Source organism: Vanacampus margaritifer, chromosome 17 (assembly GCF_051991255.1).
Source record: "Vanacampus margaritifer isolate UIUO_Vmar chromosome 17, RoL_Vmar_1.0, whole genome shotgun sequence".
Lineage (NCBI taxonomy): Eukaryota > Metazoa > Chordata > Actinopteri > Syngnathiformes > Syngnathidae > Vanacampus > Vanacampus margaritifer.
Window position 1 is genome coordinate 6,674,814 of NC_135448.1, and position 24,884 is coordinate 6,699,697.

Genomic DNA, 24,884 nt, shown 5'->3' on the forward strand with positions numbered 1-24,884 from the left:
TTTTTTGCGCAAATATCCTGATTGCTGGATGGGTTAACCTGCATGCTACTTGGTACACTAGCTAGCTGCAAAGACCATAGATATATATATATAGAGTAATCCATACGTTCGGCTCCAATAAGCTTGTTAGAACTCATTTCATTCTGTAGCGATTTTTGACCCGGATTGGTTAGGTACACACATCAGAAATGCAGTTATGATACAAGCCACATATAATTTTATAATCAGAGCTCCCCGTTCAACACGGCAGGCACTCAGTGTGAATGCTCTATGTATTGATATCAATGCTGACTAAAAAAGTGTTGCATTTCAAAATGTCTTGTTCAGCATGGCAACCAGGAAGAAAAAAGCCCCGTGATGAACACTGGAGAAGATTTGCAGGGTTCAATGAAAAGATTCAGAGCATTGTCCAAAAAACATCAGCTATGATTTCATGTGTATAAACTTCATAAACATTCTCTTTTAGGATGTGTCTGGCGTTCCCACATGGTTTGTTTGAGTCTATAACTGTCATATAAAGTGGACTCTCGCTAAACTGTTACTATGTAAACAAAACGCCGGTTCCGGTGACATAACACAATCTTAAATTATTATTTATATTTATTTTTTTCCTTTGCCACACCCACTTGAATGAAAATGTCTGAATTGCCACCCATTCATAAACACCACTTTGACAATGAGTTATGGGATTTTAAACTCAATGGAGTAACTACCATCTCAATTGTTCATTTTATTTTGTTATTTTAATGGGATTTTTTAAATTTAATTTAATTTAAAATTAACATTTTGTACTACAGTAAATGAGGCAAAGTTTCACATATAATGACAAAGATGCCTTTTGATGTAGCTTATCAGGTTCCGTCTCTAAATAGATCTTATATTCTTGTTTCTTTGTCATATGTCTTTTGTCTTACTTACCCTTTGTTCTGTTCTTTCTGCCTTTCTCCAGATGCTGAGTTCATGCGTCTACCTGATCCAGACGCTGTTAATCTGGTAAACTAGAATCGATATCCTCCTTTATCTCTCCCGTACAAATAAAATTGACCTAAATGTAATTTATATTTTCTTTTATATGTCAGTCCATTCCTTTGTTATTGTTTTGGCCACTTCCTTCACTGGTATTGGTTTCATGCACTGATCCCTAGAGATCATCCTTGATTTTTGATTGGATTATTTTTTAAAATGATAGAGTTTTATTTTCTGCATTATACACAATGACGTTTTGTTGCCAATTTCTCTTGGACTTGCAACTTTAGTTGGTTGACTATCGCCTGAGTCAAGCAATTAGGAAAAGCATAGGCAATTTAAAATAAAATAAAAAATCTAAGGACACGTTTTGTTCCAGGCAGTAGATTCACTTGCATCCAGTAGGGGGAATTGACTGCTCGCTCTGTTGCCATCTGCCTCTCAATCTCCAGCCCTCTCCTCCTCTCCCATGCATATTCCCAGGTTGTGGAAACGCTGCAGCCCAATGGTCTGCGTCTGCTTGGCTGCTTTAAGACCCTCCTACCAGCTGGGCTGAAAAAAGAGGCGGCACTGTGCTTGCAAGCCTTGGACGAGCCCCCTTTTACCGCCCTGTCAGTGTCGAGGAGCAGGGAAGAAAGAGAGAAAGGGAGAGAGAGAGAAAGAGAGAGAGAGAGGGGGTGAGTGATCGAGAGAGCGCATGCAAGAGAATGAGAGAGCAGCTGTGTGACAGAAGCAAAGAGAACGAGGCAGGCTGCTTAGAGAAGTGAGAGAGCAGAAAAGAGGAAATAAGGAACGTACATTACCAGAGCAGGAAGAGGGAGGATCGCAGACGAGGGACTATTTCTCTTCTAGCCACAAGGGGCACAGTCACTACTTTTAAACCACTTGACTTCTAGATGAAACCCAGTGGACTGGACTAACCAATTAGTGGATTTTTCATACTCATTTGTGCTGCATCCTTAGGAAACTGCAACGATTCCTTTGTGCTTTCTGGTAGTGCAAAGTGAGAGGACTGTCTGTGTCTGCGCTTGCATCTCGGTGCGGTCTGTTCTGTGCACAAAGTGCTTCTGTCGGCAATCGGTGCTGAGGATATCTCCCCTCTGTCATACAAGACGCCGTCGGATCAGGCTACAGTGAGGAGAGAGAGCCCGCGTGTACGACAGAGTGAGAGAGAGCGTTCGAATCAGTGTGCGCATGAGAGGAAGACCATTCAAGCCAAGGCAAAAGTGATCCAGCTTGAATAGAGAAGGGAACCCATACCTCCTCCTCTCCCTGTGTTCCTTTGCCATTCCTTTCCTCCTCTCTTTCTCCTCCTGTTCCTCTCCCATTCTCCAAACATTCACAGGACCGCTTGCTTCTCTTCGCAACTTCTCTTTCCTCTCCATCCTCTACCTCTCTTTTCACACCTTATCCGGTTCCCGCGGCGGACCAGCGCACTACTCTTGGATCAAGAACTTGAGGGAATATTTCCATTCATCCAGCAACGAGAGACTGCGGGACAGTCTGCCTTATACGGAAGCTCCGGACCACATTGAGACATTTGCCATCAGAGGCAACCCTTTTCCCTTCTGTTGTGCAGCACACAGATACTGCCTTTGCTCTTGTGGACCCAGCAGTGTGGACAAGGAAGAAAGGATTCCTACAAGCTACCACTTCTCCACTATCAGTGTTCGCTACTGTGCAGCTCCCTCTCCCCGTGTCACCATTCCCTGCCTCAGTGCTAAGGATTCCAGCTACATGGGCAAGCGATTGGAGCAGCAGCCAATGTACCCTCAGTACACCTACTACTACCCCAATTATCTCCAGACCAAGGTACGCCACTCCTCTCGCATTCCTCAAGCATGCTCGTCGAACTCCCACACTCCTACCCCGCCTGACTCCCACCCACCCTCAAACCCTCACCTTCTTCCCTCCTCCAGCAATTTATCTCCCCTCTCATCCTTGAGTGGAGATGTCACTTGACTGATAGCTGGCCTTGCCCGTGATGGTTTCATGGGACAGATACCTTGTTGGACTTTGGATGTCTATATCAGTGTGTGCGTGCGTGTCAGGGATCAGGGCCGATCGCCGTGATCTGTTTGGCCAGCCTTCAGAATTTTTACTGGGTGCAACCCAATAACCTTCACACATTGCTCATCTGTAAACCAATGAGCCTCCAAGATAACACCGGATATGATTATGACAACAAGCGTTTGTGCTTTTGAACCTTCACTGATTTACTAGGAGGGCCTTTAATTAAATGTTTGTAAGAATTTTGAAGTCGTTAAATATTCTCATTGTGGTTGTTTCCCTTTCCGTTGGTACTCTTGTTCTGTATCAGTGCTCTTAGGGTTGAGGAACAGGCTAGGACACAAGCTAATTGTAGGGATGCTAAACAGCTTTCCCACATATATTGTTTCTAATCTTTATTATTATATCAGACACTTTTTATTCTCCACACTTTTTTGTCGTAACAACTTTCACATGATACTTCCGACTTGCTTCAAAATACACGTTTCCCGGGGTATATATCGTCTGATTCCATATTACAGTATTTGCACAATTTAACGTAAATATCAACTTTTCTCCATTCATTTTCAATGGGACAGACATTGAAATTTTTCTAAGTCCCACTTTCCACGCCCACTTCCATACATACAGCTGATCATCATTGCCAGCGCTCTGATACTGCTCAACGGCGCAGTTCAGGATTTTCAGCATACCCACGCAATTTCTCCAGAAATTGGACTTTGTCGAATATGAATACCAGTTAATACTTTAATGGTGACACTTGCACCACATAGAAATACAGTATGTGCATTTATGTTTTGGTCCTGTTAGTATCATCTCATTTGGTATTTTCAGGACAGAATGTCCTTTGTTATGATATTTTAGACTCGATCAATGAGTGCATAATGAAACTGGCTTTGAACATCCATTTTCTTTGTTAAATGACCTAAATGTGTCCAAAAGTGGAACGTGTGAAATAAATATAGCTTGCTAGATTCTTTTTCTTGTTCACTTGTTCTTATTTTTCCATGGCGAGTGTTCTATCTTTGGATGTTTGTGTCACTCACAACGGGGGATGGACATTTGACAATATCCTTTATTGGCTATGAGGAAAATTAATGGTGAATTAACTCACATTTTGTTTCTAGTGTTGCAGAACAATCCTACCTGAAGGAGTTGTTTGTTGTTCTTTTGTAATTTCAAGAGAGTCATGAATTACACAGCCAAACCACACATCTATCATATCAGTAACAAAGTGACTGGACACTTTAGTATATCATGCGTCTAGGTTTTTGGGTGCTCGGTCCATGATGTGACAAGTGGTCACCAAGACAGAGCAAACTTGAGCTGAGCGCAACCAAGCAGACGAAGATTGATAGATGGATGATATAAGTGAGAGTTATTGACAAAGATGGCTTTTTATGTCACAGAATGTTTTTTGTTTTGTTTTGTAATGATACACCCCATTACTATACATCCCTTATCCTGTTGGACAACTGCCTTGGCACGGATCTCAAACTGCATCCTGGATCATCGCCAGTCAATTACAGGGCCAATATAGACAAAATACCATATAGCGTGGGAACTGTATTGCAAATAATGTCAGGGACCCTCAGGAGTCCGGAATCTGACAGCGATAGGGACATAGATTAAGTCACTCCGAGTTTTGGTATGAAATCAATTTGGCGGATACCGACTTGCTGCTACTGGCTCTCAAACATACTTGTGGCTTGATTGTCAATGTGTTCGTGTGAGACCAAATGTACGCAAGACTCGTATACCACAGCTACATACGTATACTAAAAAAAAACATACGTGTACCAAATAACCGTATATCGTATAACATATACGTACATACGTATACAAAAAAAAATTGCTGATATGGTAAAGCCCTACTTACACTCTAAAAACAGCTTGGTAAAAAATAACACAATTTGGGTAAAAAATGGACTGATCCACTACTTGGGTCAATTTGACCCAACTTTCAGGTTTATTTTGCACAAAAATAGCCCAAAATATTGCGTCATTTTAGGTTGTTTTGCACGAAATTAACCATTTTCCCCCTTGTTTTTAGAGTGTACTGACTTGCACTACTGTGCTCTTTATGTGCGCCAAATTGACTTTCGACTCAGTGGTGCACTTCCACACTTTCCACTTTCCCCCCGTCGTTTAATACACAATTATTACAATATTTTAATTGATTCTGAATCCTTTTGCTCAGCATTGCAATGCATCTAGTCTTCTATGCTTATTTCTCCAACCCCTGAATTCCACACATTTGAACACACAATGAATACATTACCATGTCCATGTCTTATTCCAGAAACTATACAAATAAATGTCAAATGTGTGTTAAAAACATAAACTGAAGTTGTATTCAAGGAAGCAGTGAGAGCATCTCTGTAAGAAGAATACTATTGGTGTACAGTGAGCTTCCAGCAGGGTGGACCTGGCTGCAGCCCCACCTGGCAGTTCACCAGCACTCCCTTCTGATTTATAGTTTAATACATTTGTGCTGCTGCCATATGGCTTCCCTCTCCATCCCCTGCTCCTTCCATCATCCGCCTCTGCCTCCCTCCCCACTTCGCCTATCTCAAAGCTGCTCATCTCGGTGGCCTCTCAGTCAGGGTATGCCCCCTCAATCTCCTTCCCTCCCTCTCTTCCTCTTGTTTCACCCTTCTCTTCCTCCTCCCTCGTCCACTCTACACTGTTGCAACAGGGCTTCAACCCCTGCCGCCTCTGCCTATGCTGCAGTTCACTCCCAAGGTCAGCGGAGATCCGATCTTGCCACCGTCAGCGATTGGTTTATCCTTGACTGAGCCGCTGGGGTCGTGTGCCATGCAAACAAGACCTATGGCGAGGAAAGCAAATGTTCCTATTTATATATCACCACACACAGGCTTCTATGAGAATTTCCCTGATTAGTTAGTATAGCCAGTAGGTCAGTTTGGTTTCGCCACGAGCGTGAGAAAATCTGGCTCTTTGATGTTCAACGGTTGCACCATTACAAAGAAGGGCCAATGCTGGCAGGTCCAGTCTAAACAGTCATCAAAGTTGTATGGCAAGTATTTTGTGAGCAAACACACACAAATTGAACACAGTTAGCACCGTATAATCATATTACTTCACACAACGCAACATTGTAACATTATTACATGGGTACGTGTAAAAAAAAGTTAATCGCTATTAATGACTTTTGCTGTTTTCCATGTGTTTTGCATTCAGCCCTGCTCAATGTGGTTACTTTGTATTTTTGAGCTGTGCTCTCTGTGGTTACTTTGTACACTTGAGTTCTGCATCTAGCCTGCTCAAGATACTTAGTCAAGGTTTCACCATCAAGTGTTTTCCTCGAGGCCATCTGAATCTAGCCCTCGGTTGTTACTTTGTATTTTTGTACACTTTTCCTCGGATTGAATTGATGGAACAATATGGGCAAAAAATAGAAGACAAGAAACTGAATAAAAAGATACTGTTTGTCAGTAGCTAGCTGACAATTTTAACGGATCAACCAGATTGAAAGAAAAAAATAAACATCCAGCCATGTTTGACAGCTGGTCCAGTCTTCTTATTCAGCTCCATAACTGTTTCCTTAGCAAACTGTTATCTCACCAAGAATTCCCCTTCATCATGAAATTCAACGGAATGGAGCCTGTCTCTCAAATTTTTCAAGGAGATAAACTATTTTTTTTACTCTATCCACCTAAAAAATAAAATAAAATGCAGACCTTGTTAAAGTTACAACCTTCCCAACTGTGAGTTTAAAATTAATTCTCAAATTCTGGTGCAACATAATTCAATTAAAACTGAAATTTAAACGTTTAAAGAGAAAGAGCTGTCTTAATTTTAAGATAGTTTGGTGCAACTGCATTGAAACATAAACTATGATTGAATCTGGTTTTAAAATTAAACCTTATTGTAACAACCTGATTGAGGTTTATCTTCTTTTGGAGTAAGTGTTGTAAATAAAAGAAAAACATGAAATTCTAAACAATTTGTAGTTAACTCTTTTACTGCCAAAGACGTTAAATGACGTTCTGCAAAAACCTACGGAGGAGCGGCAAAGACGTTAAAAGACGTCCTCCCATTTTTTTTAATTTTTTTTTTGAAACGGGTGCTGGGAAGGCTTGCGGAGCTCTCCTGAAAGTTTTAAGCAGGTTTTTTGAGCCTAATGACTATTTTTGGCCCCTAGAGGGCAGCGATGACTCTCTTTTGACAAGATCGGGTGGGCGTCAGTAGAGGCGGAGCTAGAGCGTTGAGCAGGAGATCAGAATGGAAAACAAAGGGAAAATGGCGGCCGGTCGCGAGGAGCTAACGCCAGAGCCGTTTTTTTCAAAGACCAAAAGCATCGCTAAAAAAGCACATTGTTGATGACGATGATCATCATCGATGATGAAGATGATGGTGACTCCGTGGTTGGAAAGCATTGACGCGGCAGTAGAAGACGTTAGATGGAGCTAGATGGAGGAGGGAACGGGCAATGGCGAGCGTTTGCAAGCAGCTCTACACTTACAAGACGAAAGGCATCGACCAACGCTAAAAGAGTACATTGATGACGATGATGATGAAGGTGAATCCGAGCTTGACGGCGAAATTGGAACCGCTGACGCGGCGGCTATGACGGTGTCGTAACGCGGAGCGCAACCGAGCACGCACAGGCGGACGTTCGATCGGACGACGGAGAGTGCCCCGAGTCCAATGCATATTCATCGGAGGAAGTGTGTACAGTCTGCTACTTGCTTTTTATTCCCCGGAAAAAAAGGCCGTCAAGAAAGTGTAACGTTTGCACGCAAAACGGACCAATGTGAAAGTGAAAGTAAACTGTTGTGCGAGTCCTGGCGTCTCCTTGCACGCAGGAGAGCGTTACAAAAGGAGAAACTGTATTTGAAACATCCACATAATTGTAAGTAGTACCACAGTTGCACACATTTGTAAATAGTTTGCGAAATTGTTTTGTCAAATTGTTACACTGTTGAATGGAAATAAACGTATTTTGCAATCAAAAAACACTTTTTCATTGTTGGTGAAAGCATTTTACAGAAGTAAAGCACTATTTAGGTGTTTGTGGCATCATTCATGGACAAAAAGAAGTGTACAATTCACTAGAGTGCATGAAATAACATCGTTTCACAAAAAGCTCTTTTTCTCTGTTTTTTGTTTCAAAAGAGAGAATTTCGGTGAAAGTAACCATTTTCTATTGTTGATTACTGAAGAACGGAATAAGGTAGAAACAAACTTTTTTCCAATCTTTCATTTGGTAGTATGTGTGTTTCCATAGTCCAAACACAACATTTTCTGTGGACCTTGAAAGATCACTCAAAATGCTTAAATCGGCTGGCACTGGCGACAACCCGTTTTTGAAAACGTCTGGCAGTCAAAGAGTTAAGCATTGATGCTCACTAAACTGAGGCCTTTTGAGGTACAATGAAGTCTTGATCATTATCAAGTCAAGCACAACTGAGGCTTTTATTTCACGCGTAGGTTTTGTCCGACTTCAGAGACATTTTTTTTGTCCTTCGTGGGTGTTCAACTCAGTTTAGAATTTGCTTGCCTTCACTGCTGCATTCCTAAGGTATAGCTTCATACTCCCAAGATGTGGGTGGGGGGGTGATATACATATCTGCAATGCATAAAAAATGGTAATGGTTGGCATAAATCTGTCTAAAGCGTAACCTTTTTCACTGTCTTGCTTCCATTTTGTGGAAAATAGTTTTGATGTTTGTGCAAAATTATACAGCATCTGTCTTTGCTTCAGGCAGATGAGTGCATGGTAAAGAAATGTGAAGACTAGTGTCTTAATGGCCTTTGCATTTTGTGGTTACTGTGGATATACTGTACTGCACATCATATTCTCATTTAATGGCATTCTCTGGCGCTGGCCACAGAGTGCTTGTTAACCCACATTAGAATGTGAAAGTCAGGGAATGAGATAAAACTAACATTTGTCTTTGTATTGATTAGTGCAGTGGGGCGTAGCATGTGCTCCTCTTTAGCACAATTATTGATTCCTGAAATAGTGTCTGTGTGCGTGTTTGTGTGTGTCCATGTGGTTTTTATATAAAGTTATTGTTATCTTATGATTCTTGTTTTGATGAGGATTGTTGTGACTTCCGGCTCGTCTCATCTGAGGTCACCACAGCAAATTACTTGACTTTTGAATTTTATTTAACACAGTCTTTATGCTTTATGTGTACCACACCGGAAGCATATTGCATTCACCTGGGGGGAAAAAACAACTCCAACTTTTTCTGACAAATTTTTGGGGGAAGCTTTTTTTGTGTGTTTAATTTTTTTTAAATTCAGTTTTTCAGATTTTTTTTCTGATTTACTGCATATTTTTTGTCATAAAAATTCTGAAAACGGGGAAAAAATATTCAGAAAAACAGGGGAATAAATAATTTATTTAAAGAAACGGAAAAAAATATTCTGAAAAACAGAGCACCAGTTTTTTTTTTGTTTTTTTTTACCTCTGAACTCCAAGTGACTTGTTGCAGGCACGCTAATGCAGGACACTTTACCACATGCAATATGCTTCCCTAGAAACTTAACTGTTAGCTTACTAAAATCATGGCGATCGATTGATATGTTCATATGGTGAGCCAGTAAGTGATATAGTTGAAGGTACGTTGAAGGTATGCGGGAAAATGTCTACCATTAGCGAGTCTGCAGCAAGTCACTTGGAGTTCAGAGGTAAAAAAAAAAAAAAAAAAAAACTCAGAAAAACAAAGCACAAGCTTCTGTTTTTTGGAGTACTTTTTCTGCCAGTTTTTCTGAATATTTGCCCTCCCAATTTTGGGGGAATATTTTTTTATGACAGGAAAAAAAACATTCAATAAAACAGAAAAAAATATTCGCAAAAACTGAAAATGAAAAAAATATCCACAAAAAAACAAAGCTCCCTGAAAATTAGTCAGTAAAACAGGAGTTGACCCCCCCCCCCCCCCCCTTAAGTGAATGCAATATGCTTCCGTACAGTATAGCACAACACTACCAGCTCCTTACTTTGAGAGAGGATTCTTCAAACTGCCTCATTTTTGTCATTCCAACCTTTATCCAGCCTGGGAATGTGATGCTTAGTGACTTTTCCCAGTTTGCTGTGCATGGGAATCATTTGCATTGTAAATATCAGATTGCGGGATAGCATCTGACCCTGGCAAGCCCATAAGAAATTACACTACTCAAAGTGATTGTTTCCTCTATGTGCAAGATATAACATAAACTACAATAAGTTTTATTGTAGTTGAACTTGGCACCAGTGTGTGTTATACGGTATAACTGCTCTTACATTATAAGCCTAATGTCAGCGACCCCGTACCCTGGCAAACAGTAGTGTGTCTCGCTATAATGCTTTAGCACACACCCTGGCTGCTGTGTCGTGACCCAGGAGCAATGTGGCGGTCATACAGAATCTCAAAAGCTGACATAGCTCAAATTGAGCGATCTTAGCAACAACTCTTGTCCATGGCCTTAAACAAACATCAGGCAAATGGAGCCTTGTATGCAATCATGCCTAAAATTGTTCACATTTTTATCAAATGAGAAAGAAAAGGGAGAGAGGAAAGGGATTTCTATGTTTGCATAACAAGAAGAGAGGTTTGATAAAATAATGTAGGAGACAGGAGGTTAAAGAGAAAGGATCTGGCCTCAAGTTAGGGGATTAATCCATTTTGCTGCAAAGACAACATCCATTTTAATTCTGCAGTACTTACTAATACTTGTTTAAAGATCGAAGTCATTTGGTGGAACCTCTTAACGGAAACCAATGAGGGTGTACAATTCTGGATTTAAAAAAAAAATCTTTCACATTTAAAGCACATACTTATTTTTTCTTTGATAGTTTTTATTTACAAGCATAAATAATGACAAATTTTCTACTAAGAAAGAATGTTATAAATCTCAAGCACCTTTCTCAAAGGCTCCATTCTTGTAATGCCATTTGTCATTTTAAGTTTCTTTCTATACTAACCAATCTATATTCAAAACTCAAATTCAACGCAAGCTTTCAGCTTCATACAATATTCACTACAATTACATACAATGTCACAGATTCTTCTAGGGCAGCAATGGCCCAGTGGCTAGGTAAAAAAAAAAAAAAAATGCCGATGGTTCAAATCCCACCTTAGACAAATTCCAATTCAATTCAAAATTTTATTTCACTCTTTAAAATAAAAGAAATGAAAGAGGAGACAGAAATAAGTAAAGCTTGTTTTGTCTTCCCCTGCTTGACACAAAATAAATGACAGCGAGCGGTCAAGAAGCTTTCAGTGTAACAATACTACACAATAATTCAAAATAATTAAATTGCAGTTAAAATCTTTCAACTACAATTAATACTTTGTAATTTTCACATAATTTATATTTAATTTTTTTCCATAAGGATTCAGCTTAGCATTCAGCTTTCAACATTCACACACAATTTCTCCAGAAATTGCACTTAGTCTGGTTTAATTAAAATTTTCCTGTGATTACAGCATATTTCAGCTCACTGATTTCTGTAGTCCTTCATGTAGTCATGACAGATGACTGATTATCTCCTGTTAATCCAAATAAGACAGTTTTTACTTTGGAAAACAATGACCAAACCGATAACATAGTACATCAACCCCCCCCCCCTCCCCCCCCACACACACACCTCCACTCGAAGTACGAAATAAACACCAATCACTGGTTAATAAACAGGGGGAAATGCTTTTGTAATACACTTTAATGCCAAATTAAAATGAATCCGATTAGTCGATTAATCAATTAAATAATTGATAGATTAATCAATAAAAAAAAATTCAATAGTGAGAGCACTAGTGACATATTTCATTCATAAAGAACAGAACAGAAATCACTTAATTGAAGTCGATATAATAATAATAATCATACTACTACTAATCATAATAATAATCATAGTTGTTAATAGATTTTTTTTTTTTCAATCGTCCCACTGGGCGGCACAGCTATCACGGGGTGGGTCACACAAATGATCCAGGGTAGGAGGTGGTCTTTATGGAGTAAATATGCTTCTGCCATGTTGAGATTCTTGTGCGCATTTAAAGGGAATGGGAGGAGCCACATTTAATGGCACTCCCACAGTGACACTGACCACCTTCATTTATATCTGCTGGGCTGCACTGCAAAATTACCAAAATTGTGTCCTATTCGCGCCTGTGCTGTCTTATGTTGGTTAGGAAAATAGAGCTGGGAGTTTTTTTGCCAAATATGTCCGTGCGTTAAAAAAAGAAAACAAATACTAAGCTTTATTGATCCAAGTAAGGCAATGTGATATCCAATTTTCAAACACACACAGAAGGGATGGACGGAGACTTAGATAGCACACTTCATTTTTCATAAACTATATGAATGTGAAGTCATGTGAAACTATATTATCTGGGCTGCACAGCATGGTAATGCTTGTTTTTGTCATTTTACAAACGCACACTTCTCTGTGCGTGGCTATCAAAAGGCATTGGCTGTGTAAAAAGTTCAAATACTGTGAGTGAGTAAGAAAGAACACACTTAGCTAGGATGTGATGAAACTCTTAAAAGCGGGCCACACTTTCCACTTTGGGTGTCCTTGAGCAGTTGGCACACTGAGCACAAAGTATAAGCTCACTCATTACAGGTTGCTGTGGGAAAAAAGTACCATTGATAAATGTTTGAAATACACAATCATGTGAGAGACTTGCCTTGTGAAATTGTTCACTGTATCTTATGCTTCTTACCCATAAGGAGGAACAAAAAATAAATGACTAAATATTAAATAAATGAATAAAAGTGAAAATAAAAACGGATATAAAAAATTTAATACAAAAAATAATGGCAATAAAAACAACAAAAATATATGTATACCTAAATTAATAAAAGTAAAAAAAAAAAAAATAATAAAAAAATACATTAAAAAATAAGAATAAATATAAAAAAAAATCTTGAAATAAACAAAAATAAATATATAAATATAAATAAATATCAATCAATAGATAAAAATGTTTTGCTCTTACATTTATTTACTTCATTCTGCAGACTCTCTGTCAGGTCGAAATGTTAATCAAATGAAGGGGCGGTCGTAAATGTGTGTTGGGTTGGGCTCCACTGAGCGTTTTTATTTATTCATTGATATTTATTCCTATTTTTATTTTTTTGGGTATTTATTTCTACATTTATTTTTATTTTTTTAATCTAATTTTTAATTGTTTTATTTATTTACTTTGATTAATTTATTTTGTTAATATATATATATATATATATGTATATATAGTCATTTATTTATTTTTTATTTGCCAGCTTTGGTCCTCCATATATCCAAACGTTTGGAAATCCAATGAGGTGGCTTTATTCCACATGGGTCGAGAGAGTTCAACTAGGCAACCTGTAGGTAAAGACATCAAATCTCTACCCCGAAACACGAGGCCATTTGAACTTTATATTGCTGGTTGACTATCTGTATCGAGCAATAGAATGAAAAACACAAGAGTTAAGATAGAATTAATGTACTCTGAATAAGTTAACTGCAGCGATGGAAAGGCCTTTTGTTGTTTCTGTTTGTAAATGGAAGCTTTCAGCATGTCCGTTGCCCTACCTTTGGGCGCTGGGCAAATGCTCAGGTTGTGTGGCAACAAGGTAGGATGACTTGGAAGCTCCTCTTGGCAGCGCTCGCTGACTCAGACTCAGCTGGGATAATTGCTACTGAATTTTTAACGAGCGGCTACGTTATGCACTTTGTGGAGCAGCATGCCCGAAGATCCCTGCATGGCTGCGACTGCAGTAGAATTGCCCTTTTTTCTTCACGTTCGGTATGAGAAGAACTCTGAATGCTTAAGTGTTTCGTCATTGCAATAGAATAGGCGATGCTGTGACTTTGGTATGTTAACAAAATATATTTATCTACCGCTTGGCTGCACAGATAATTATCCTTATCTGGTTTCATCTAATCACTGGTTGTAGTCATGAGATGCCTTTGGCAGAAAACGTCACGCTTTATTTGTTGTCTGCTGGGTCACTCTTATCAGACTCTGAAATCTGGAAGCAAAATCACTTTAAACACGGAATTGTCTTTCAGCATTCTGTATTGTGAAGCAGTTAGGAAATCATCCCAATGGATAGCCCTTTTTAGGTAGTAAAACAGCATGAGTTTTATCTTTATATACAACAAACTGAAGAACAGCTAGTTTTTGAATCATACAAGGAAAATAGTTCAATCAACATTTCTTAAAAAAAATAAAATCATTGCTCATAGCTATGCCTGTCACGTTACCAATTTTTTTTTTTAGACGAGATGTTCTGAATTGTCTTTTTATGCCATTGAGCAAAAATAAAGTACATCCTTTTTTAATGCAACTATCTTTCAATTATCTAAAATATTGAGCATTGAAACGTTAAACAAAATAATATCTTAGATAAATAAACAAACAAATAAATAAATAGATAAAAATGACTCGTCAACATTTTTTATTTATTTATGTCCTTCAGAATGTCCTCTTCCACCTGTTTGTATAAGGTTGGAATGAATGCTCGGGAAATACAGGGTTTTTTCTCTTCTAGCAATTAGTAATGGCTATCAAAAGTATGCAGTTAGGGTTAAAAGTGAAAGAGTGGTTACAGGAAGTATCTCTATCTTCAGAGCATTATTGTGGGAATGCTAAAGCATTTTCACATATGTTATTGTGATTTTTATTCTCCACACTTTTTAGCCGTGTAACAACTCCCGGATAATACTTCCGATTTTCACCATTCAAATTTCAACTTGCTTCAAAAATTCACGCCTCCCGGTGTATACATCGTCTGATTCCACATTACTTACGGTATTTGCACAATTTAACGTTAAATATTAACTTTTCCCCATTTATTTTCAATGGGACAGACATTGAATTTTTTCAGCATCAGAGAACACTTTTCAAAATAAATATGCCATTGGCCATGAATTTGAACAAGTCAAGTTAGGTCAGTGCTTAGAGCAATTGCCTACCACCATGGAGAACCTGGGTTCAAACCTCGCTTGGACCGCATTTTAGTACATTTGATGGCTCGATACCAACTGATTGATTATAATGGATATATATTGAATGGATTATACATTCTCTGAAATGATTAAATCCCACTTTAGACAAATTGCAGTTCAAGTTTTCTTTTTATTCATTTGTCATTTAACCACAATTAAAAATGTGTAATTTTCACATAATTTATCTTTCAATTTACTTCATAAGCACATGCATTCAAATCTTAGCATTCAGCTAATAGCATTTCTCTTTTCAGCATTCCCACGCAATATCTGCAGAAATTGCACTTCGTCTAGTTTTTGTTGTTATTATTATTATTATTTATTGTGTATTTTTATAATTGTTTTAATCAGAAATATGTCTTTTCCTATATCAGCTTTGTGTTCAATGAACGGAGCCCCAGATTCCACACTCAGCATATCTAGGACTAAATTGAGACAAGATCATTAATCACTAATGTACAATAGGTACCTTGGCTCAACAAAGGTTAGAAAACACTGATCTAATATTTATTCTCCTTAATAAAAGCTCAAGTGATTGCGTTTTATATGATGCACTAGAATGACGTATTTGTATAAACGTATAGCGATTTCAAGCAAGCTGTAATCTCTCCATCACAAGATACCTGGGATTGGATTGATACAATGCTGGTCTTGCTGCCATTTATGGCTCTTGAAAAATGAAACTAGTGAAACTGTTATCCAACATGTATGGTTGAGCCGGCTAGCATTAGCGTTTTTATACACAGCTGCGCCTCATTAATAAATAAAAGAAAGAATTGCGCGTGCCTATGAACCGACGAGGCACATGCAAACCACTGGAATGGTTTTCAAAAGCCATTCCACCCCTAGTTGTCCAAAATGCATGTAAATGACCATTTATCAAGTCAGAAAATACTATTTGTCTATTTTTTTAATTGAACCATAAATTCATGCAGTTACTATTCTGACAGGCCTAATCATAACATTATTAATCTTCCGGTTTCCACCTGTGCTCTAAATTGTCCATACAGACAATGTGAATGCGAGTGTAAATGGCTGTTTGCATCTGTCTTGTGATAATCCGTGACCCCAATGAGGACAAGCTATATAGAAATTGTACATCTGTTCTCCAGAAATGTAAACATCTCTTAAATGGATTCAGAGTTTTGTTTAAAATACATTATACGTCTTTGACAACTGCTGAAAACGTGTGCAAAGACTGATTACTAGTATGTAGTACTGATTTTTATTTTATTTTTTATTATAGCCTGGATAACCCGTGCCATGTGGAAGTCTGGCATGCATCTTTCCTCCTCTTCTATATGGGAACTGTCTTTGCCGCCATTAGCTAGCTAGCTAGCTATGCCTACTCCCTGAAATTACCTAACAGCTTGGTGCGTTTTTTTAAACTCTCAAGTGTTATTTTGTGTCATAATATGTTGAAACACAATCTATTGGTTGTGACATATGCAGACAAGCTAGCATCCAGAAACTCGTTAGCTCATGAGCTAGCTGGTGGCTCGCGCCTCTCGTTGGGGCGTGGGAAACCATATTACCACTTGGTGGGATTTATTACAGCCACCGGAGGCTTTAAAGTGATATATTTCTCAAGCTCATGTGCAACATGTGAGGCTGTGAAGCTGTTAAAAAAAAAAAACGCTGGACATAGTGGTCTGTGATTGACAGTTGAGCGGGGCTTGGTTTGAATGCATACGATAGACATGCCAATAGTGATTGAGAATATAATATTGAAGCCTCATTTTAAATATGTGCGATGTGTGTGTTAGTAAGACTCAACTTTAGCTTTGACTGGATAACCTCTTTAAACCTCTTTTCAGCTACCTTTGTGTAGCAATTTGAGCAAATGTAGGCCACATTTTCTACATTAAAGTGATCCAATAGAATTTATTTCCTAGTGAGATTTTTAGATATGGAGACTCATGAGGTAACACAAGCCGCAGACATGCAAATGGTAGTGCTGTCTCTCTACTGTGACTACTGCAGGCAGCCATGGTTACCACCTCCCAGATAGCATACACCGCCTGCAACATTTACTCTCTACCGCTGCATTAGTTGTGGCAAGCGCAATGAAAACACGGTGTCACGCGTTGCTTGAAAAATGGTTCCGGAAAAAGCCAATTCTGCCATGAATGAGGATAAGCAAATAAGCATGAGCGCTTGAATAGCTGCCAGTCGTGTCAGAGCCCCCCCTCCCCTCTCATCCAGTCACAATGAGCTTCTATACAAATAAGGATACGTGCACCAATTTGGTGCAGCAGATGAACCTTGTGAAGCCTTGTCGAGCAAGTGGGGGATTACCGTGAGCAAACAGGCTTTTCTCCTGGCTTTATTTGAGTTAACTGACTCACACCACCCTCTTCGATTTGGCCCCAGTGGTTTCTTTGGCAGACTCTTTCCGTTCTCCTACAGCCTTCGAGGCCTTAACACGTGCGCATTAGTCAGCGTATGGAAAAACACTGTTCGTCAGGTAGGCGACCTGAATTAGGTTGCAAGGACACTTTAGCAGGGACAAAGCAGAGCCGCAAAGCAGGCGTAATGGATCGAGGAGGAGCAAGCCCACGGTGTGTTAAGTCTTGTTGGAGGGAACGGGGGGATAATTCTTCAAAAGTAATTAGTAGCACATAAGCAGACTATTGGCAATGAAATGAAAAAATCTTGGCTTTATATGTGGGCTGCTTGCAGATGTCGGTTATTTGGCAGGAAACATGAACCCAAGTTGAACAAAACTTTTGTCAATGTGCAAAGCATTGCAAGAGTCTTTGCCAAGGCCTAACATTTTTACATTTTGTTCTTTCATATTCAAAACATTTTCTGTAGTTTTACAGCATTATGATATGATATATACCCGACCTTATTTCAAAGTACTGGTAATTGCAGCGGCCAATAATGTGACTATTTATGATCAGGAGCTAGAAATTAGAAAAATAAAAAAAAATGCTAAAAATAGGATATATAGGCCTTTCTTTAAATTGATCTGTTATTGTGTTTTTGTGGGGGTGGATTTTATGTATCAAAAGTACTAGTACTAGCTCCACATTAAATTTAGTTCACCCATTAGAAAGCACAGATGTTTTGGAAACTTTGATCAATGTTTTAAGACTTTAGGAGTGGATTCTTATCCAAATCTATTTGGGAACATCCTTTGAAAAAATCCTTGCTGGAAAGCCCAAAATTAATCATACCCTGGCCAAGTCTTACTTGTTCATTTTATAATTCTCAAAGGATCTTGGCAACTTCTTGCATAATCCAGAACATTGAAGAAAAGCCATACATTAAGAACATTTAGTATACCCATATTTAGAAAATAGACGTGTAATTAATTTGGTCATGGGCTTTTTGTCAAAACGTAATGGAAAAAAAGAGAAAGCATTTTTCTTAAGCAGTCACTCAACAAAGGTGGCAAATCCAGGTCCAGAAAGTTAAAACCCTGCCACAATTTGGCTTTAGCAATTGATGCTAGCTAGATAGCTAGCTCCCTAGCAGGTAAACAAATACCATGGGAGCTAGCGAGCTAGCTAACTAGCACCTGGGGCTAAAGCCAAATTGTGGCAAGATTTTTACTTTCTGGACTTTGCCACCTCTGCTCAACAATGCGAAACACTATTATTACTATTCACAAAAAATAAAATAAAATATATAACAACTCAGAAAAGCAAGTGTATATACCATAAACACAATTGCATAAATATCATTACTTAAATGTGTTACTTTACCTTAATAAGTATGAAGGTCAAGTGCGTGAAAAAAATATTTTAAGCCAGGATTGCTCAGAAATGCTTTTTTTCTTTATTGCCATTAATGCGCTCCAATTTGAGAGCACAAGCTTTGAATAAATGCTAATGTTAGCATCAAACTGCTTATGCAGTTGATAAATACTAATGTTTTTATCGCCCTGTGTTGTTTTGTCCTTGGGCCTTTTGGAAAACGTTGGAAACACTGGCTTTGAAAAACAGTTATTCACTAATTTCCTGTCTGTTTTTTTGCCTCTGATTAGCCGTCTTGAGTACCCCTCTGGAAGCCTTGTATCCATTATTTATCCGTAGCCCCCCAAACAACAGCTGCAAGCTTGTGTAGCTGCCATATGTTGTGTTATTCTCAACATATTGGGACGATTCGTGCCGTATAGGGAACTTTATATCAGCCCGCGGAGATGTATAACAAGCCCTCTGTGGACAAGTTGCTCCAAAATTATTCTATAAATGTTATTCTTCATTCTATCCTTAGAAATTCAAAAAGGCTCCTGAGGTCATACAAACTGGTATTCAACCACAATTTTTTTGGGAAAAATACGCCTATAAAGTGTAGTTTGCTTTGTTGCTTTTTTGTTAATATTTTACAGCTTTAGCGACTCCTATTCCAAACGAGGGACCAGCCTTAGTGAGAATACTGTAGCAGGAATACACATCAGAAGTTATTTGTAGTTAGCAGACTCTCTTTTGAAGCGGTAACACGCCAGCGTCACCATCTGTTAGGAAAGTTAATGTGGATTGATTTATTGGTTTGTTTTTTGTTTTTACTTGAGAAACTGTTTTCTGTAGGGTGGCCAGATTTTCAAAATAAAAAACTTGGGACACTTGAGCTATTACTGTTTTGCTGAAAATCAATTCGCACCAGGAAGTATTTATGACAAATTTAATCGCTAGTCAACCTGGTGAGGAGTGATTTTATTATTGTGGGAATGTTTCTTTTTATTCATTTGTCATTTAACTACAATTAAAAATGTGTCATTTTCCACATCATTTATCTTTTCAATTTCCTTCATTAGCATTTAGCTTCCAGCATTACCACGCAATTTCTGCAGAAATTGCACTTAGTCTCGTTGCTTTAGCTAGTGCTAAGGCTATCTTGGTTGACAGTTCAACAGTGCTAAACAATGCAATGCATTCACCATTAACATTTTTTTGCTCGGTCCTGTCAGCTATTGGAAGCTGGCTGTGCCGTTTACTTGTAGCATTGGAAATATGCCGCTAGAAAAGCTGGGCTTGCATGAGTCTGACCGGCAACCATAACATTAGGCTAGTAGGACTACATTTCCATGAACTTAAACAAGGAAGCAGGAAGTGGTTCTAGTTTAGGTATGACGGAAACACACCTGTGTGGCAGCCGTGGCTCATGGTGTAGAGACGGTCGTTCAGTTACCAGAAGGTCGGAAGGTTTGTTGGTGGTCGGAGGCGCCGTAGGCGCACACTGGCAGCCACGCTTCCGTCAGCTACAGCTGTGGCTACTTAAGTAGCTTACCGCCACCACAGTATCAATGTGAGTGCATGAATGCATCCATTCCATTGTAATGCGTCTTTGAGTGTCCAGAAAAACGCTATATAAATCAGATGCATTATTATTACCTGTTAGAAATGAGATGTAGTTAGATTTGTCATATAAATCGCAATGACAACTCAACGACTGGACCAAAAAATAAATAAAAAGGAATGCCGGGACGGGAACTGCGTAAAAGCTGCGGCTCAGGACACAAGGCTCAAACGGGACAGTCCCAATTAATTTGGAACTTCTGGTCACCCAAGTCTTCTTACACATGAAAAAAAAAAAGTGAATAAAGATGCCTCCTATACACCACCCTGATGATTTGTTCCGCTCACATTTCACCGAGAAAAGACGCTGAAGAATAGGATCCCACCGGTAGAGCTGGATAAAGCGGCTGAGAGTGGAGAGGGAAATCTGCTGCTGCCCCCATGACCCGACCTTAGATAAGCGGAGGGAAATGGATGGCTGGATGGATAAATAAGACTGTTAGCGTAGCGATTTATTTAGAATTCATGGCAACAGGCCAGTATGTGCTGTCAGGGTTAACAAGAGGTCCCAGGTTCGAATCAAGGGAAAAACATCAGAAACATATCAGAGTCCAATTAACCTACTAGAATAGATTGAGTTCGCTTTGCATCAAAAACTCCCCAAAACAGTCAGAAGTTAAACGACATCAGGCAATTAACCAGGACCACTGTGTTTTCCGCCACTACTGGAATTGTCTGAGGGGCAGTAGGGAAAGAGGGTCACATTAGGATTCAGCCGATAAAGCAAATAACCCTTGTAGGAGATGCAGTTGGCCTCATTCGGAGCAGCTTCTGTGTGCGCAGCACTTTGTGGCCGCAATTAATCACTCGGCTGACATTAGCCTACCTTCCTGCAAACACTGAATAAACAGTGGCAACGTCGAGGCCATGTTGGCTGCCACAAATCTGGTGTTATCGTTAAGACGTCTGTTGATGCTTGTTCCCCTTTGAGAAAGAGGTCTCGAACGTTAGACTTCTACAGACCCCTTCCGTAGGCTTCAGTGCGAGATCTGTTGATTTAGTTACAGGTTGTACTTGTAGTTAAAAAGCTAGCTGGATCTACAGAAAGGATCTTCGGCTCCAATCTTCCCCACTATGTCGACTGCGTGACAGATACAGATATGTATCAGCGGCGCTAACTTTTGTTATGTGCACAGCATTGTCCGTCTTCCTGCTCGTGTGACAGCGCAGCAGTCGCCAGAGTAATTTGTAAAATGGGAAGCCTCTGAGGCTTTATTAGGAGGATGTCTGTCAGTGTGTGCTGTATTGTTACCATAGTGATGGTTGCCACTAGTGTGTGCCAAGTTAGGTCTGTCGTTTGATAGTCAATCACAAGATTGTCGGGGAACTACTGCATAGCGGGCACTTATTTTTGATAAAGTCATAATGCTATGATTTTTATATGATCATTTAAACACTCTAGTAAAGGTGAACAGTTGAGCTTTAGAAGGGGACATTTTGTTATTAGGGGGCTTGATTTTGAGCATGTCATCTAGTAATTGGAAGGTTTCACAGTTCAGTCTCCCTTGTGCGGATGAATAAAAGTAAATTCAGATCTAGCTGTAATTGGACAGTAACATTCTAACCCTCTCTCTCTCTCTCTGTCTGCCTCTCTCTCTCTCTCTTTCTCTCCCCCTCCCTCCTGACACTTGTTTAGCTATATTTTTGTTGTGGTTAATTTGTTTACTTTATGATGATTGTTTTTGTTCTTAACTCTTTTAATGCCAAACGTAATCCAAATAACCAGCGAGTGCCAGCCTATTTCGAGCACTTTCACTCATCTTTCAAGGCAAACAGAATATTGTGTGCTACGACTACATAAACATAGAGGATACCATATGAAAGATTGGATTCCATTCTTTCACTAGAAAAAAAGTGTGTTTTTTTTCCTTATTCCGTTCTTTAGTAATCACCATTTGAAAATAGGTAATTTGAGTGACATTGAGCAGAAATTGAAAAGATAAGGAGAAAATAAGCTTTTTGTGAAAAGATACATTTTCTGCACAACAGTGACTTAGACACTATTTTTTTTTTTGTGCCGCTCTGTGAATTAGATTTAATGTGACGTGTAGTAGGTGGTGTCTGGTCGGTGCTGGATTTCACTTTTCTATCTTTTCTTTGATCACTCCTCGGGTCTCCTGACAACTTCACGACTCTATCAGGATTCTGAAGTATTCGGTTTAGGTGAAGGGTATGGGATTTTTAATAGGTTTCAGGTGAATTAATGAGCATAAACTTACAAACTTGCACACGCACGTACTCACACACAAAAAAAAGAAAAAGAAAAAAGAGAGAGAGCAATGATGATATGTTGAATCGGTAAGATTACAGAATGAACAATACTGTGCTCTCTCAGGAGAAAAAATAAAATAAAAGAAATTTAATGTGACAAACGCTTTGATCATTCACGTCATCCTTGAAAATGTTCTATTTCCTAAGATCGGCCATGTTTTCATGTAATTTGATACCCTGGGCGCCCATTGAAAAGAGATACACTGCGGTCATCTGCTGGCCATAGTTAGTGGATGTCTTTGGATTTTCCGACCCCATTCACAAACCAGCGCCGCACAAGACGTTGCACTGCCCATTGAGAAAAAAAACCCGTAGTTAACGTCAATTAACGTTTTTGGCGGCATTCATTGGGATTTTAGCATACGTCATTAAACATAAAAGATGTTGTATGGTTACTGTGTAACATAGACTAGTCCTGCATTAAGAATAGCTTATTTCTTGGTGGCTTAATGCTGCCTCCTTTTTACTTTTACTCAGCCCGCTAACATGATTTAGAGAAGCCCACAAAGTTCTGTCTACACAGAGCTGCATGAGGCAATCACTCTATGTTTTACATTTAAAGTAATAATAATAATAATAAAAAAAAGAAGTGACATCAAGTTAGTGTTGGCACTATTTTGCAGCAGATTGGCACATCAGGGAATCGTCATCACCCTAAGAAAGAAAGTTTTTTTCTCACATTGTTTGTCAATGTGTTAAACGAAATTTTATATAACAAAAAATAATACAGCTGTTGGTACTCAGTATCTTTGACTACTCAAATAGTGAATACTTATACTGTAACAGAACATCCCTATTAATTAACTCCTGTTGAGACAATGATCATGTTAACGGTTTATCACAATGACTAGAAAACAGAAAAATGTCAATCTTCTATACTTTATTTACATAAATCGCAGTGACTTTTTCAAATGATCACTTCTATAACATTCCTAGTAAATCACACAATGTCCCGTCACTGATGAACTATTTTAGAACAAGCTCACGGGCTACTCATGCGGTCCTTGGGGGGATGAGTGGGCACCATGTTTGTGACCCATGCTTTAGGATGTAGTCTCTTACTTTGCTTTAATTGACCTTTATGTCTCCTATGGAATGCATTTTTTTCCCCCATGTTGGCATTGACAACCCATCTTGGACCCAAAAAAACAGAAATGAGGAGAAAATCTAAATGGATAGAGAAAAATACATATATAATAAAAGAGAAATTCAGTTGGAACTACTGCAATGGGCCGCTGACTCTCAGCACCCGGTTCGAGAAAGTTCATTCACTTACACAAGTTTAACATGCATTATCATGAGCTAACATAACAGCCTGAGAGGAAACATGATCGAGTAGTTGAGGAAAGAGGCGGGGGGCTGAAAGTGAGGAAGGGCGGGACTCCTGTTGAGTTCACTCGAGGGGACTGACACTCTCCTGCTCTGTACAGCTCTGCTAGAGCTGAATAATTGAAATCACATAATTCATCTCTGCACTTATCTACGTATAGCATTCATCCTCCTGTATAAGTGCACTCTCACGCACGCACACAGTCACCTTCTCCCCTATAGATGCCAACACGTGAATAAAACAACAAAAGCTTTGAGGAGTTTAGTCTCATGGCTGGTGTGCAGCCAACAAGCTGGAATCTGCACACTGGGAAACCTGATAGGCATTCCCTGTGCCAAACACATGAGGTCACCCTGACTGACTGATCTTGCCTGCCTGCTTTCCTCCTTCCACCACCCACTGCTGTCACATTGAAATATTGTATATCAGCAGAGGTGCCAAATCCAGGTCCAGAAAATAAAACAGTTTGGCTTTAGCCACATGGTGCTAGTTAGCTAGCTACCATGGTGCTTGTTTACCTGTTAGGGAGCGAGCAAGCTAGTTAGCACCCATGGTGGTCGTTTACCTGCTAGGTAGCTAACTAGCTAGCTATGCCTGCTAGGGAGCTAGGTAGCTAGCTAGCTTTTTTAACACTCAAAGCTTTCCATCAAATTGGTTCCCAAAGAGGTTCTGCTCGTGAAGCTTCATGTTCTCACAAACCCCCCTGGTGGCCGAAATTAAAACTGTTATTTGAACCACTTTACCTTTTTGCTGTCTTACGACATTGTTGGTTTAGGAACAATTACACATGCTTTAGTTGCCAACTTGTATTTGTATTTATCTGTAATTGTAATATTTGTTTTGTGAATTATTAATTTGCGTATTGTTTATAATACTTTTGTGTGTTACACTCATGCAGTTAATCAGTTCAATAAAATTTTGCGGGTAATGAAAATTAGCAATACTGTAGGAAATATAATAGCAATTAATGAAGCATTGGTTGCATGAAAACTGAGGTAATGGGAACTGTGCTTATGAATACTGAAGTGATGGGGATTGTGCT

General features: G+C 39.1%; 1 protein-coding gene across 3 annotated transcripts in view; it reads left to right on the forward strand.

The window, feature by feature from the left end:
• Positions 1-1,617: 1,617 nt before the first annotated feature.
• The window catches only part of rbms3 (RNA binding motif, single stranded interacting protein), a 317,367-nt gene continuing 294,100 nt past the window's right edge, over positions 1,618-24,884 (forward strand). For all 3 annotated transcript variants that reach the window (XM_077547933.1, XM_077547935.1, XM_077547934.1), the window contains exon 1: positions 1,618-2,778. In XM_077547933.1, coding sequence (XP_077404059.1) covers positions 2,704-2,778 — 75 coding nt within the window. In that variant the 5' untranslated portion in view covers positions 1,618-2,703. The remainder of the gene's footprint in view (positions 2,779-24,884) is intronic.